Source organism: Vombatus ursinus, unplaced genomic scaffold (genome assembly GCF_900497805.2).
Source record: "Vombatus ursinus unplaced genomic scaffold, bare-nosed wombat genome assembly UNPS02014768.1, whole genome shotgun sequence".
In the NCBI taxonomy this organism is placed as follows: domain Eukaryota; kingdom Metazoa; phylum Chordata; class Mammalia; order Diprotodontia; family Vombatidae; genus Vombatus; species Vombatus ursinus.
The window spans coordinates 2,677,377-2,693,531 of NW_020954546.1; the positions used below are offsets into that span (position 1 = coordinate 2,677,377).

At 41.6% G+C, this 16,155-nt stretch overlaps 2 protein-coding genes across 3 annotated transcripts in view; both read left to right on the top strand.

The window, feature by feature from the left end:
* Positions 1-6,421, top strand: part of LOC114043314 (protein unc-45 homolog B) — a 28,730-nt gene extending 22,309 nt beyond the window's left edge. The window contains exons 17-20 of the mRNA XM_027862392.1: positions 688-803; positions 1,174-1,291; positions 4,621-4,776; positions 5,847-6,421. Coding sequence (XP_027718193.1) covers positions 688-803; positions 1,174-1,291; positions 4,621-4,776; positions 5,847-6,107 — 651 coding nt within the window. The 3' untranslated portion in view covers positions 6,108-6,421. The remainder of the gene's footprint in view (positions 1-687; positions 804-1,173; positions 1,292-4,620; positions 4,777-5,846) is intronic.
* Positions 6,422-8,729: 2,308 nt separating this feature from the next.
* LOC114043312 (schlafen family member 11-like) overlaps positions 8,730-16,155 on the top strand; it is a 25,275-nt gene continuing 17,849 nt past the window's right edge. The window contains exons 1-2 of one of the 2 annotated variants that reach the window (XM_027862389.1): positions 8,730-8,807; positions 9,542-9,702. The gene's annotated coding sequence lies outside the window, so the exon portion shown is untranslated. The remainder of the gene's footprint in view (positions 8,808-9,541; positions 9,703-16,155) is intronic. The other variant, XM_027862390.1, reaches the window with a different exon arrangement.

Consider the following 16,155-nt stretch of genomic DNA (forward strand, 5'->3'; position numbering starts at 1 on the left):
TCTTTCTTCTTGAAAGTGCTTCATCCCTTGAATTGACTGTCTCTTTGTAATTATGTCCATCTGGAATATATGTCTCTGCTCTCTGATGGATGTATGTCTTCTGTGGCCCAGTAACTTCCCTTCAAAGCTGATTTGGATAAGTAGTGAGAGGAGAAAGAAATCCCCTCCTCCCTCCCTGTAGGGATTTCCTCCGCAGGCAACACCCAGCTGGCAATCTCCCCTACTCTCAACTGCTGAAATTTGTTTAAGGTTTAGCTATTTAAAGTCCTAGGGATGTAGCTAATTTGTTTAGCCAATTTAAATATTCCCTACTTGACTAAATCAGAGAGGTGTTTGTACTTCATAAAGGGATCACAGGATGTTACACTTTATAAACACATGAAAACTTCATCATATGTGACTACAGTCTATGACTGTCACCTGAGCTGGTGTGTGTGTGTGAACACTCCCTTACTTTACATTCATATTTTTCTCATTTCTTAGGATTTGCTAACATTCCATTACACTCACATACCATAGTTTTGGGCCATTTTTTATCTAGCTACTTTCCTTCCATTTGTTTGCAACTTCAAAAACTAGCTGCTGTAAACTTTTTTTTGTATATATCGACCTTTACTCCATGAATGCTTCTTAATTCTTTATAGCCACCCTATGCCATCTCCTTCTGCTTTTCTCCATTTCCTGCAGGTGTATGAGGTAGTACGTCCATTGGTACGACTCCTGGACACACAGCGGGATGGACTCCAGAACTATGAAGCTCTCCTGGGTCTGACTAATCTGTCAGGCAGGAGTGAAAAACTCCGGTGAGTAGAGTAGAAGGGAGGAGGGGAAGCAAAGTTTGCAGTCAGGAAGGGTCAATTCCTTCTTACCCTTCTTCGTCAGGAGCTATTGCTTCAAATCTATACCCAGACTCTACTAAAGGTACCACTCTCCCACTGAGGATAGGTTTAAAAACAACAGACAGAAACTGTAGCAGCAGGAAGGATTTAGATTAGAGTTAAGAAAGACTATCCTGACTGTGGATCCTGGGATGCCAAAGGAGATTGGCGGGGGCGGGGGGCCCTTTCCCTAAGGTTTGTACAGAAAGCTAGTAGGGTGGTTGGGAGAAGTTAAGGTAGAGACCTCCTGGGAGATAGGGGATGGACTTAATAAGTGTCTCTCTTGACCAATCAGGCAGAAGATAATTAAGGAGAAGGCTCTGCCAGACATTGAGAATTACATGTTTGAAAACCATGACCAGCTTCGGCAGGCAGCCACTGAGTGCATGTGCAACATGGTGGTCAACAAAGAGGTATGGGGGCTCTGGGTGCAAGGTTGGGACTGAGGCCAACATTTTAAGGGACAAGGCAGAGATAGGTAAGTTTTCTTCAAGAAGATGGAAATAATCATCCCCATTGAAATATCACCTCTTTTTATCCCTGCCCAAGGGAATTCCCAGTCGAATACACGGTATACTCATAGAAGCTCTTGGGAGTTGGGACAGAATCATGTGATGACATATAGATGGACATGGAAATAAATATTTTCTCTATGAAAGGGCTTAAGTTAGGGTTCTAGAAGGCTGTGCCAGAAGAATGTAAATGCTGGCAGGTGAAAGGTTTTGAGATGATTGATCATGTTAGAGTATCAGCCTAGCTCATCAAAGAGGCTCATTGCTGGAAGAAGTTGGCTATGGAGTTTTCGGGCTATGTGCTTTCCCTCTGTAGATTATTTCCAATTTATCCTGTATATAGCTTGTCTGTACATAGTTGTCCCATTCATTAGACTGGAATCCTCAAGGGCAGGGTCTGTCTTTTGCCTTTTTTTGTATCCTCAGTGCCTAGCATATAGTAGGTGCTTAATAAATATTTATGGACTAACTGACTAATAAATGGTTGTTGACTGCTGACCATTGACTGACTGATGGTCATGATGGTCATCCATTAAAGTATGGAGGCATTGTAATAGTATGGTTCGGGGCAATACCCATATCAATGAAATATTTTTTTTCAAGAAACAAGGGACCAGAATCTGAATTAACTCACACTGGAATAAGAGATTTAAAGCTGGAGGGACCTATCAATCAACCAGTCAATGAACATTTATTAAGTACTTACTATGTGCCAAAAACTGTGCTAAGCACTGGGGATACAAAAAGAGTCAAAATGATAATAATAACTAACAATTAGTTAGCACTTACTATGTGACAGGCACTGTATTAAGAGCTTTACAATTATTATTTCGTTTGATCCTCACAACATCCCTGGGAGGTAGGTGCTATCCCCATTTTTCAGATGAGGAAACTGAAGCAAACAGGGGGCATGACTTGCCCAGACACTAGTAAGTATCTGAGGACAGCTTTGCCCTCAAGGAGCTTATAATCAAATGGAGTGATTATGAGAGGTATCACAAAGAGGGAAGAGCATTAGATTTAGAGTCAAAGGACCTGCGTTCAAATCTTGGCTCTGCCACTCACTACTTAGGTGACCTAGGATGAGTCATAACCTCTTTATACTTTCATTTCTTCAACTGTGATAACAATCATTAGCATTATTCAGGGGCTTAAGTGATTTACAAACACAATCTCATTTTATCCTTATAACAACCTGAGGACGTAGATGGCATAATTTTTCCTATTTTACAGAAGTGACCCATAGCCATGCAGTGAGTGTCTAAAGTAAGATTCAAACTCAGGTCTCCCTGAGTACAAGACTACTTTTCTGTCCACTGTGTCTCCTACCCGTTTCTAACTATAAAATAGAGAATGAAATTGGGTGAGGCAGATTAAAGGCTTTCAAAGGCCCTTAATATCTATGATCTTTCTTTACACTTTTGTTTTATAGATGAGGAAACAGACCTTGAGAGGGCAAGACATTTGCCCATGGTCAGACAGCTAGTAATAGCAAACCATTGTGTGATTCAGAGGTTTAATCCCAGGCTGGATTCCCCCTTACCACCTAGTCAACTTCTGCTCCCTTCTCCCAAGTCCCATCACCCTCTGGGATTGATTGCAAAATCAATTCCATATTCTCCGAGGCCTATCATCCATAGGAAGACAAGTGTGCTGGGATGAAAATAATTTCAAAGGCAAACAGAAATTGGGATTTTGCACTATTGGGGATTCTGTGTTTCTGCTCCCCTGCATTATTATGGATAACCAAGAGGAGGTATTTATTATTGGGGTTACATGTTTAAACTAGGAGAGCTTGTGCTCTATTTTCCAAATAATCAGGAAAGGCCTTCTGAAAGAGGTGGCATTTAGGGGAGCTGCTTGAATAAAGAGAGCCTAAGACAAGGGGAAGGCACTCAGGTCACAGCCTTCCCTCCTCTGGTTGTTGTTTCTTTAGTATTTTACAGGTTGTTGTTTTTTACATTAGTGTTACTTTCCAATGCTCACCCCTCCTAAGAGAACCTTAATTTGTTGTTGAGTTTTTTTTCTGATTGAATTTATTAAATGCCTTACACTTAAATGTCCCAAATCATTTACCAAAATATAACACTATCGTTTAATAAACAACATAGGAATGGGGACAACCTTAATTTGTGACAAATAAGTACAGTTAAGCAAAACAATACAATATTGACCACTTCTGACCATGCTAATGTATGCCTCATTCTGCAGCTATAGTCCACCACCTCTTTTCTGAGAAGAGGAAGATATGCTTCATTTTTAGTCCTCTGGAGTCAAGATTGGCTATTGCATCTGTCTGAGTTCTCCTGTCTCTTATTGGTGTTTTCCTTCTCATTACTGTAGCATTTATGCATATTGTTCTGTCTCTCTCGTCTGTTTTCTCGGCATCATTTCAAACAAGCCTTCCTAGGTTTCTCTGAATTCCTCATATTTACCATGCCTTATAGCATAATCCTATTTCATCACATTCATGTACGACAATTTATTCAGCCATTTCCCAATTAATGGGCACCCATTTTGTTTCCAGTTTTTGGCTACCACAAAATGTCCAGATATGACAGAACTAGGAAAAGACTAGGGGAAAGAGAAGGAAAGGGAAGACAATGAGCATTTATTAAGCACCTACTATGTGCTAAGCACTTTTTCCAATATTATCTCAATTGATCCTCACCACAACTCTGTGAAGTGAGTGCTATTATTATCCCCATTTTATAGTTGAGGAAACCAAGGCAAACAGAGATTAAAGTGACTTACTCAGAGGCAGAGAGCTAGTAAGTTATCTAAAACCATATTTGAACTCGGGTCTTCTTGGCACTACACACAATGACTTCAATAATGTAAATAAAAAAGATCTAAAAACAACACTGGATGCTGGGTAATGATGATGGCCAAGCTTGGCCTCCCCTAGAGAGGTGAGAAATTGGACTTCCTTCCCTTCTTCGTAGAGGTAGGGGAATGTGTAAAGAAAGTCGCACCTACTGTCAGACTCTGTTGATGAGTTGATCATTTTTTCCCTTTTTTATTCTTTGTTACCAAGGGAGGGATATATTGAAATCAAGAGCTACGATAAATATTTTGGAGTATGTGGACCTTTACCTCTCTCTTGGACTGCCTTGGGATCTGTTGCCCAACAGTCGTATCACTGGCCACTAAATGATTCCATCACATGGTTCCAGTGGGTAGTTTTGTGTGGGCACTTCACCTGTGCCTCTCTCCCCCATCTTTGGCAGGTACAGGAACGGTTCCTGGCTGATGGGAATGACCGACTGAAGCTGGTGGTGCTGCTGTGTGGGGAGGACGATGACAAGGTCCAGAACGCAGCAGCCGGAGCCTTGGCCATGCTGACTGCCGCCCATAAGAAGCTCTGCCACAAGATGACCCAAGTGGTAATTACGAAGGCCTGCCATGGGCAGCAAGTGGGAGAAGGATGACCAGACTGCAGGGCCCTCCCTGGTGCCTAAAATCATAGATTTGTAGCCAGAAGGGACCTACCCCTCATCTCTCATTCTTACAGATAAGGAAACTGAGGCCCAAATTGGTTAAGAAACTCTCCTGAGGTCACACAGGTAGTAAGTGTAGAGCAGAATTTGAACCCAGGTTTTTTGACTCCAAACCCAGCACAATTTCTGCTGTACTACATGGACTCTCTTCTTCTTATACCGCTGTCATAGACGAGGCTGGAGGAGGAATGCAGACTGCTGGTTCTATTCTCAGCCTTGGCCCTGACTTTTGGGAGGCCCTTGAGGCTCACAGAGGGGTGTTATTTGTATTGTTGCACCATCTGGGCACCACTGGAGTTGGCAATAGAAGAGACCAATTGTGCCCCTTGATGAAGATGAGGTAGTAGCTGCTGCAGGGGCTTGGGAGGGTGGAACCTGCACAAACCCCTCCCCCACACTCACCCCTACATATTCACACATACACACTAGAGTGGGAGTCTAGAGCTGACACCTTCACGGGCTTCTGGATTGACAGAAGCAAGGAGACCACGTAGGGAAAGCAGGGGATATGGCCTGCACCTTCGGAGGCGGAGAGATCCTTCTCCTACCCTCCTGGCTCACAGTGCAAGATCTGATGAGCGCCCTTACCTCTCTGGGACTCAACTTCCTTATCGGTGAAATGGGGAGAGCATAGAAAGGACAGGGCTTTGCCCAGAGAGGTCTGTCACTGGGGTTAGTCTGGCCCAACCTCTATTTAGCAGAATGACTTTCTTCCTTGACCCAAGAACTTCATTTGGCATTGTTCATATCAGGTGCTGACTGTCATAGAACTTTTCTTATTCTTATACTCTTATTCTCTGAGAGTTTAGAACTTATTCAGACTTGACCAGATCCTGTGGGTCCTCCATTATTTCTCCCAGTGTAAATAAACAGTGTGCCTTATCTGGGTAATCCTACCTGCTCTGACCTCTAACCTTGCCCCATTCCCTCTGGGGGGTGGGGTACTCTCCTTCCAGACACCCCAGTGGCTGGAGATCCTGCAGCGACTCTGCCTTCATGACCGTCTGTCAGTCCAGCACCGCGGCATTGTCATTGCCTACAATCTGCTGGCAGCTGATCAGGAGCTGGCCAAGAAGCTGGTGGAGAGTGAGCTGCTGGAGATTCTGACCTTCGTGGGCAAGCAGGAACCTGATGAGAAGAGGAAACAGGTGGTGGAGGCTGCCAGGGACTGCCTCATCAAGTGTATGGATTATGGCTTCATCAAACCCTTCTCTTAGACCAGGGGCCAGAAGGAGGGACAGCCGCTGGGGCCCGTGTCCTGGGCATGGGACTGGATCAGGGGCTCCTGGATCAGCTGGGAGTGGAGAGTGGATTTCCACCCCCATCACCCCCTACAGAGGACCAATGAGAAAATGGCATCCTATTTTGATCTTTGTGCCCTGAGCTGTGCCCTGCTGCCGTTTACCATGTGCCCCAAGAGGCCCTGGCTGACCCAGTGCTACGCCCCCATCCCCACCTCCTATGACTGCTAAAGGGGTCAGAGAGGAGTAATTGGAGAAAAGCTATAAGTTCTTCTCCACCAACTCCAGAGATCAGGAAATTGGTTGAGTTTTTTTTTTATTTGCAGATGGAGTGTGTAAGGTTGGAGCTGGCATAGAACACTCTAAATTAGATTAAATAAAGATGAATGCTTTTGATGGGAACTAAATGAAATCTGTCCTTCTTCTACTCTCCATCCAGAGCAGCTCACTGCTCTTGTCCTAGGCTCTCACCCAACTGCAACAAAATAAGAGACCGAGGTATCATATCTCTAGATGTGGAAAGGACCATAGCAGACATGCAGGGTACCCACCTCAATTTATAGTTGAAGAAACTGATGCCCAGAGAGGTTAAGTCACCCGGCCAACCTCACCTAAGGAGTAAATGGCAGTGAGGATTCCAACTCAGATACTTCAGCTCAGAGCCAAGACTTGGCTCTTTGTAGACTCCCGGTTTGGTGTTTGTTTGGTATTTTTTCCAGTAGGATAAGACATGATTTGACACCCAGCTTAGTATCTTCTCCCAACTAACGTGATGGCTGAAAGATGTCTTAATATAAAAATAAAATATAGCAACAAAACTTCTCTGAGGGAAAAAAAGGGAAGATGGTATAAACCTCCAAAAACAAAACTCACCAAATTTCGGTTGACTACACTCTAAATATATACCCATTCCCTACTCTGAACCAGGGTAATAATCATGATGGCAGCTCACATATATTAATCAATAGTGAGTTACAAAGCACTTACTACACTTTCATTCATTTGATCTTTACAGAGAGATTCATTCAAGTGGTTAGTGTGATTATAATTATGCCCATTTTACAGATGAGGAAATGAAGTCTCAGAGTGACTTGCCCAAGGTCACATGGGGTGGTTAAGTGGCAGAGCTGGGACTTGAACCCAGATCCCTCTATATCTGGACCCAGGGTTCATCGCACTATACTGTAAGACATTGCCTCAGTGAATAGTGACTCGTGAGGTTTAGCAAAACAAAACAAAACAAACCAACCCAAACCAGAATAAAGTAATAGCACTAAGAGGTCAGATCATTAGATCACAGACTGTGAGAGTTGTTGTTTGGTCACATCCAACTCTTCAAGACCTCATTGGGGTTTTTCCTGGCAGAGATACCAGAGTGGTTTGTCATTTCCTTCTTGGCTCTTTTCACACACAAAGAAGCTGAGGCAAATGGGGTTAAGTGACCTGCCCAGGGTCACACAGCCAGTAAGCGTCTGAGGCCAGATCTGAACTCAGGAAGATGAATCTTCCTGACTCTAGATCCTCACAGGTTATTTAGTCTGACATACATAAAAGGAATCCTGACTGTAACATACCCTATAATAATGTGCCTCAGCTTCAGAAAGTCTTGAGTCCTGAAGATTATTAAGTCCTGTCAGAAAAGACTATTCAAAATTCTTTATTCTATTTCTCCTGTTTTTCTCTCACAAAAAAATTCGAATAAGTGACAAAAAAAATTCAAATAAGAGGAAGTTTGAAGAAAGATACTTCTCCCTTGTGACTTTAGCTAACACAATTACACACATGAATGTATTTTCATTCCTAGGTGGCTTCCTTTTGTCCCTCTTGCTTCCTTCCTCCATTGGTTTGTATATTCAGGAAATGAAAACTTGTTATAATATTAATCTGATCCAAATATAATTAGGAAAGTAAATTTGCTAGCAATAAATCAATAGATTCCTGAATCACCAACACTTGACTTGAGAACATCCCATACATGCATCAAATTAGGAATGACTCTCCTCTCCTCTCCCACCCTTCTCCATGACAATCAGTCCTGTGCTAATTCACCATCTGGTGGTCAGTCTTGGAAACTATTTGACCCAAGATCTCTGCCTTACCACTTCCCCATTCCCCTTTTAGGGGAATAACAGTTATCCAGAGTTTTGAGATCTACAAAACACTTTTCTCAATTCCTGTAAGGTAAGTAGATGTGGTGGTGGTTGTTTTTTATTTAATATACACATATATATGTACATGTACATATATGTATATGTGTGTATATTGTTATTTGATTTGGGCCACTTGGGTCAGTCATTTTCATGATCTCAGTACCTGAAGTTAGGACAGCTTCCTCAGTACCCTAGGATACCTCTTCATTGGGATTATGCCAAGCTAAGTACGGATTTCATTAATTTCCTAGAATAGTTCTCTTTCTTCCACCTCACTAGGAAATATATTATGTAACCTTTCACTTTCTGTGGGGAAGCAAGTTGGATGAAAAGCAGCGAAATGCTTAGTTTCATTTCTCCTGAAACACTCTTCAGTTTCATTTCCTTCCAAAACTTCTCTTCATCTCAGCTTGGTTTTTCATCTACAATATACAAAATTAGTAAATTCATTGAAATCCCAAAATTCTGGGAGAGTTCTCTTCTTTTCAGCATTTCAAACCAGAAGAGACTTTAAATCCATTCTAAGGTAAGAATGAGCCCAATTGTAGAGAATTTCCCTAGAGTTTTATGAACAGGAGAGATTTCAGAGAGAAAGTATTAGAAAGTGAATGAATGAAGCATGTTACTACCTTCCCAAGAAGATCCTCTGGTATCATTTATCAGCTGTTGGAGAAGGTTCAGGTATTGGAGAGAGACGGTGTTGAGACTCTGTCCTGTGTCTGAAAACAACCGTTTAACAGGAAACAGAGCAAATTAACTCTTTGAATTCTTGTCTGGTTTCTTTATCTGCCTGCTGTTAGTATAAATCTTTCCTTTTCTACCTTGTGAATTCTGATCTCCCACTGGAGTTTAGTAATCTCTATGGAAATGGAAAATGACTCCAGTATCTTTGCCAAGAAAACCCCAAATGGGTCATGGAGAGTAAGGCATGACTGAAAGGAGTTTCGCCAGTTTCTCTTTTGCTCCCTTGGTAAACCTTGGGGTGAGAAATCTATAGAGGCACTCCTGTAGGGGAGGAATTAGTGATCTCAGTATCAGGCAGAGTGGATTTGGAGAGAAGTTAGGTGATCTTGAGATGTATTCCATCCAGGCACTGGTAGAGGCTTGAGAATGGACCCTGCTCCTCTGGAAAGCCCACCTTCCTAATTGTTCAGAACCTTTTCATCCTTCATATTTCAGCCAGTCTCCATCAGGCTCTCTCTAGGCCCAGGTCTCCTTTAAGAAGCTGAGTCTGACATCATGGGCTGTCTTCTCTATTAGCAGAGGCGCAGGCTCCGTGAACTTGGCAGTGGGCCCAGCCATTTTGGCGGACAATTGAGATGGAAAGAACCTTTGTTCCAGCGACAGAATTGTGGGTTCTATTCTGAGGCTGATGTGGTGAAGAGCACGGGAAGGTGAAGGCCATTCCTACAATCTCCCAGGTAGGTACATTTTAGTCTAGGACCCTTGAGGTTTCAGAAGCTAATCTGAGGACTGCTTCTGTGGGACCTAGAGCTGGAAGGAGATTTAGAGGTCTTTGAATGCAGGGATTCTTAACCTTTTTTTATGTAGTTGTCATGGATCCCTTGGGCAGCAGTCTGGGGAAATCTATGGACCCCTTCTCAGAATAATCTTCTTAAAAGCATAACATAAAATACATAGGATTACAAAGGATAATTACAAAGTAGGTTGAAATATAGTATCTATTATATATATATGTATATATATGTAGTATATATACATAGTATATAAACATAGTATCTATTTATCCATAATAAAAAGTTCACAGACTCCAGGTTAAGAAGTCCTGTTCCCTGGGAGGAATCTGTCTCCCTTATTTTACAGAAGAGGAAACTGGAGCCTGGAGAGAGGGAGAGATTTGCTAATGGGCTCACAGATCCATTGGAATACAGACCTTTTAAGTCCAAATCTCCCCTTCCCCCCCCCCCATTACTTTCCACCGTACAATATTGCCGTTGCTTCCGAAAAAGGTGTCTTAATCTAGAGACAACCTTTACCAGCTGTAGAGAACTAAATTTTCAGTGTGAGCATTTATTTTCACTTTGGAAATAGGCAAAGACTACAATTCAGGACTTGATTTATTATTTTGCAGTTTGTCTAGACTTTTAAAAAAGCGATGAAGAAAAGTTAATAATGCTGATTAATTTTAAAAGTGTGTCTGTGTGTGCTGACACTTATATAGCTCTTTAAGGTTTGCAATGTACTTTACATATATTATCTCAGTTGATTCTCACAACAACCCTGAGGGGTAGCTGCTATCATTCTCTCCATTTTGCAGAGGAGGAGACTGAGTCAAGTTAAACAACTTTTCCAAGGTCAGATAGCTAGTAAGTATCTAAGATTTCAGTTACACTTTATCTCAACTGACAGGATTTCCGTCCTGGTAATAAAACAAAAAAGTAGTTCAAGGCTTCATTAGGAGAAAAACATTGGCCAAATCCAAAATGCTGCTTGAAAGGTAAGAAGATTGGAATTTTACTTTATCTGAGTGTTGGGTAGTTGTCAGGATGACTACATTCCATGGGGCACCATGGACTAACCAGGGCTTTGAATGTAATATTTATGGTTGTCTAATTGTCTCAGTAATGTCCAACTCTCCATGACCTTTGGGGTTTTCTTGGCAAAGATACTGGAGTGTTTTGCCATTTCCTTCTCCAGCTCATTTTACAGATGAGGAAACTGAGGCCAACAGGGTGAAGTGATTTGATGAGGGTCACACAGCCAGTATGTGTCTGGATTTGAATTCAGGTCTTCCAAACTCCAGGCCTGAACTCCATCCACTGGGCCACCTCACCTCCTGAATAGAATGTTTATAGGCCGCTAAAAAAGCAGAAATGTCTATACAAACAATAATTGCTTACATTTATATTGAGTTTTACAGTTTTCAAGGCATTTTCACATGACTTCATTTTATTGGCTCCCCAAAATGTTCCCATGAGGAAGGCAAGATTGATATTATTATCCCCATTTTGCAGACAAAGAAACAGGCTAGGAGGAGTAACTTGTCAAAAATCACCAGTAAGTGACGAAACCTGGCACCTGAACCTTCCTGTCCAGTGTTCTTTCTAACTCAGCAGGTAGCTTTCCCCAGTTAAGGGTGTGCCTCTAATGCTCTTTACCAGAGAGATTTCTCTGCTAAAAGATTTAATGCTAGGTTATTTTTTAAAACTATTACTGGAAGCTCAACTATTCAGATAAAATTATCTTCAAAACTTTGATGACAGAACCTATATATTTTCAACCCAGAATATTCCACAAATTGAATTTTTAATATTTTGAAATTTGGGATATACAGGTAGATAAAACTGTAGACTTTTATTTTATTTCAGATAGAACTGAAGGGACCTATGAGATCATCTACTCCAACTTCTTTATCTTACAAAAAGATAACTGAGGTTCAGAGAAGTGTCATATGACTTGCCGAAGATTGAACAACCAATGACAAAGCCAGGACTATAAACCTAGAAGGTTGAATGTGAATTTTCACAACTTATCAGTTCAAAGTCACTCTAGGAGACACTCATCATTTGCATTATATTGACACAAATTTAACAGTCTGCTTTATTATTCAGACACAGAAGCCACACTAAAAGTAACTGTAGCAGCTCTTGGTTTTTTGTTTTCTTGTTTTGTTTTGTTTTGTTTTTTTACTTCCCTTAGGTGACTTGCTTTCTGGAAGGAAGAGTTTTGTGCTTGTGTGGGACGACGGCCACACTAGAATTAAAAGTTGGGATGCTGAGTCAGAGATCAGAAAAGGTTTTATTCTTTCTCATGAGAAAGGGCACAGCCCTCGTTGCTCGAGGGACAGCCAGGGAGTGCACCTGCTGGCTGTGAGAAGCAAGGTTTTATAGCCCTACCGCGATACCCCCTCCCCATTTCTGAACCCTTCTTCCCATTGGCTGGGTTTCAGGGTGCACAATCTACTTTCTAAGACCCTTATTTGGAAATATTTGCCTAGAGACAAAGAATCAGAAGGACTTTTGATAACCATTTGGAAGTCCGGCCTAGAGATAGATAAGCAGGAAGCCCCTGGTGGTTAAGCTAGCAGTCTTTCGTAATTTTTACCTTGCTAAAGGAATTAGAGCACAGATTAATGTTTGCAGATTCATTTTACTGCTTTGGGGATACAAAGGGGATTTATGAGTTTTAGTACTGAGGAAACTTCATCTATCTCACACATGCTTAAAAAAAATGCATACATCACTTTGTCCAAACCTAGAAATAAGAGTTTGTAATAGACAGAAAGGTTAGGAGGAAGAGGGCATGCATCCACATTGGTCACGGATAATTCAAATCCTTTGAAAAAGATTTCTAAACTTTGTCCATTTCGATTCAATTCAACAGTCATTTATTAGCAATTTTCTATTTTCTATTTACACTTTGCTAGGCACAAGAGATTCAAAGACAAAAATGAAAATAGTCCCTACCCCTAAGGAACTTTTATTTTTGTTATCAGTCTGTGTGGAAAGTTAGGTAGATGATCTGAACTTTCTTTTTGCACTCAAATTACTGGTATTTTGAAGAGAGGTTGCTATTTTGGGGATAGAAGGCACAGCTCAAGGTGAAATTGTAGCAAGGATGCAGACAATAGCCTGTTTTCACACTTTATGTCAGTGGGCTCCTACCTCCAATGTTTAAAAGCAGGCATTAAATATGGAAAAGAGTAAGTTGGTATGACATTCAGGTTACTCTAGCAATGCTAATAATGCTTAGCCATTTGGTAATTCTCAGAGACTTGACAGTTACTAAAAAAAAAAAAAAGACGGGTTGGTTTTTATTACTCTCTGTCTAAAATCTGAAGCTAAAGGGTGGAACGGATGGTGGAGTGAGGGAAATAGGAAACATGATTTTTTGTTATTGATTTTGTGCCAATTCAGTTCTACTAATGAAATGAATACAGAGAAATACAGAATACACTCTGAAGCAAAAGTGTCCTGAATGGATTGCTTGTTCTCAGGAAGAATGAAGCTTTTTACAATAGAAAGAAAACAAGAATGTCAGTCTCATAAGTCTTTGGAATTGTCACAGTTAATTGTCAGAATAAGAACTAGACTTACAGATGACTCAATTTTTTAGCTCTCTCTCAATCAATGGGCACCTACTTGGGGAAACTAGATATCTTTTTTATTATTTTTTTTTAATTAGAAGGATTGCCTAAGTGAGAATAAGGAACTTGATCAAGCATGACAGATCTATTGAAAACAAAAAAATGGAGCAGGCTAAAAAAAAAAAAAAAACACGAGGAGTGCCTTGTGAAGGATTCAAATTCAGTAAATTCAAATTTCAGTAAAAAAGGGGGGGGTTTGTTTTGTTTTTGTTTTGTTGTTTAAAGCAAGAAGCCAACTAGACAACGTGCAACCATGTAAAACATTTCTGTATTAGTCATTTTGTGCACGAAGACTTGAATAAGAAAGAGAGAAAAATAGTATGTTTCAGTCTGTATTCAGACAACATCAGTTCTTTTTCAACTATTTACTTTAGCCTTTATAAGGGAAATAGTCCAAGCAGCTGAAGCAGCTGAACTATTGCAATAGACTCCTAATTGAACTCCTGGCTTCCAGTCTTTCCCCTTTCTCTCTCTCTCTCTCTCTCTCTCTTTTTTTGGTGAGGCAATTGGGGTTAAGTGATTTGCCCAGAGTCACGTAGCTATTGAGTGTTATGTCTGAGGCTGGATTTGAACTCAGGTCCTCCTGACTCCAGGGCTCTATCCACTGCTCCACCTAGCTTCACCTCCCCTTTCTAACCCATTCTCCACACAGATGCCAAAAGGACCTTTCCAAAGAACAATACTGACCATGTCACTCCCCTGATACCACTGGGATAAAATACAAACTCTTCAATATATGAAGCCCAGAGCAATGTGACTTCAGCTTACCTTTCCAACCTAAATTCACATGACTTGTGCTTTAGGAATTTTACGTTCCAGCCAAACTGGCCTAATTCCTGTTTTTGGAACTTGGGCTGTTTATCTCTTCCCCATAATTCATAGCGCATTGGCTTATGTATTTCAAATTATCTTTTGGGGCTGTTTGATCAGGATTGGGACAAATTATGAGTATACAACATTTTCTAGACCTGGTTGACAAGCCACATGTAAGTAACTGACCAAGACCATGTGGCTTGTACTCAAGACTTTTAAAGGAACTAAAAGGAGAAAAGATGGTTCTGTTGACCGAAGCAATATTAGATAAGACAATAGCTATTGTAAAGCTTTGAGTTAGAGTTCAGACAGATGACTACTGTAAATTTACCCTGGGAACTAAAGAACATGGAGTCTTCATTTGAGATTGAGAAACTCTCTAGCAAAGTATAGTATACAATCATTGCACAAGGAAATAATCATAACCATTTGGGGAAAGGCAACGTAATTTCCACAATGGCAAACCGCATCTCACTTATCTAGGACAGTTCAAAATAAGTTTCTGGATTGACAGCAGAGATCTGAAGTTGTTTTCTCAATCTTGTTTACTATTTGCCATTCTCCTGAGCTCCAGTCTCCTGGAATTTCATTCCATCACGCCAGCCAGGTCTTCTGTCTGGCTTCCTAAATGCAGAGAAAGGGAAGTAACACCATTTCTTCAGTTTCTCCTACTTGTCTCTTCACCTGAACTCCCTAAGAACCCTGAGACGACTCTAATTTGAGACCACACCCCTAGGGATGTTGTTTACCTACCTTAACTCATTCCTCAAAGAGGAACAAACCCCACCCCCCTCCATCTCAGTTATTCTGAATTCCCAGCTGCCACCATTGAAACCCTGTTCTCCATTCTAATTCCTTATTGCCATTCCCCTAACCACCACCCCCAACCCTGACAACCACATACACAGACATCACGTCCCACACAAAGTTGACGTTTCCCTTCCTCCATGCCTCTGGACTTCCTGTTCCACAGGTAGCAAACTTGCTTTCATCTTAAATCTTTTCCTTTTCCACTCTGACTCACCCTGATAATTGGCTCCTTCCTGAATGCCCAGCCTCCAGCATTGGTTGCATTTTTATTCATTCCCCTCGCTCACTGGTTGAGGCAGAGGATTTGTAATACTTCCTCCTCGTTGCCACTTTCAGGTTCTGCCCCTATCATCACCACTCATTATCCTCTCTTCCTTTGAGGTTCACTCAGTCCATATCTGCGCCACAATCCATATTCCGCTGGCTGTTGTCTACTGACATCCAAGACACTCTCCTTTCCTCAATGAATCCCATGCCTGGCTCACAGTGTTTCTCTCATCTCCAATTCCTGCTCTCATATTAGGGGACTTCAACATACATATTGATAACTCCCTCAAGCACTTTAACCTCAGCTTACTCATTTCACATGATCTACCCTGTGGAGTTTAAAATTGTCCAACCTACGACAAAAGAAACTGAGGCAGAGCTCTGAGCCAATGGCACTTCATTGAAGGGTCCATGGTCCCCTCTAGTGAAGTGGACCTCAGGTCTTCCTCATGATCTAAGATGCCCATGGTCCCCAGGACCTTGTTTTTATAGGGTTTGATGCCCAAATATGCAAAAGAAGCATGGTAAAATACAGAATCTCATTGACTGAAAGACCTCACTCTGGAGGGCCAAAAATTATGTATCAGTCAAAAAATGGTATGTGAGGGACTGTCTGATGTTGGCTACTGCCAAGTAGAAGTTGTGGCAAGTTGGGGTAGGAACTGAGTATTAGGAAGTAACCGGAGCTCACGCTCCTGAGGCAGGGGCTGTGCTAGGTGGAGTGGTGGTGAACTGGGATGGGCTGGATACGGAGAAGTAACCGGAGCTCACCCTCCTGAGGCAGTGGGCAGTGCTATGTGAGCTGTTATAAGCTGGGGAAGGAACAGAATACAAGGAAGTAGCCGGAGCATGTGCTCCTGAGGCAGGGGGCTGTGCC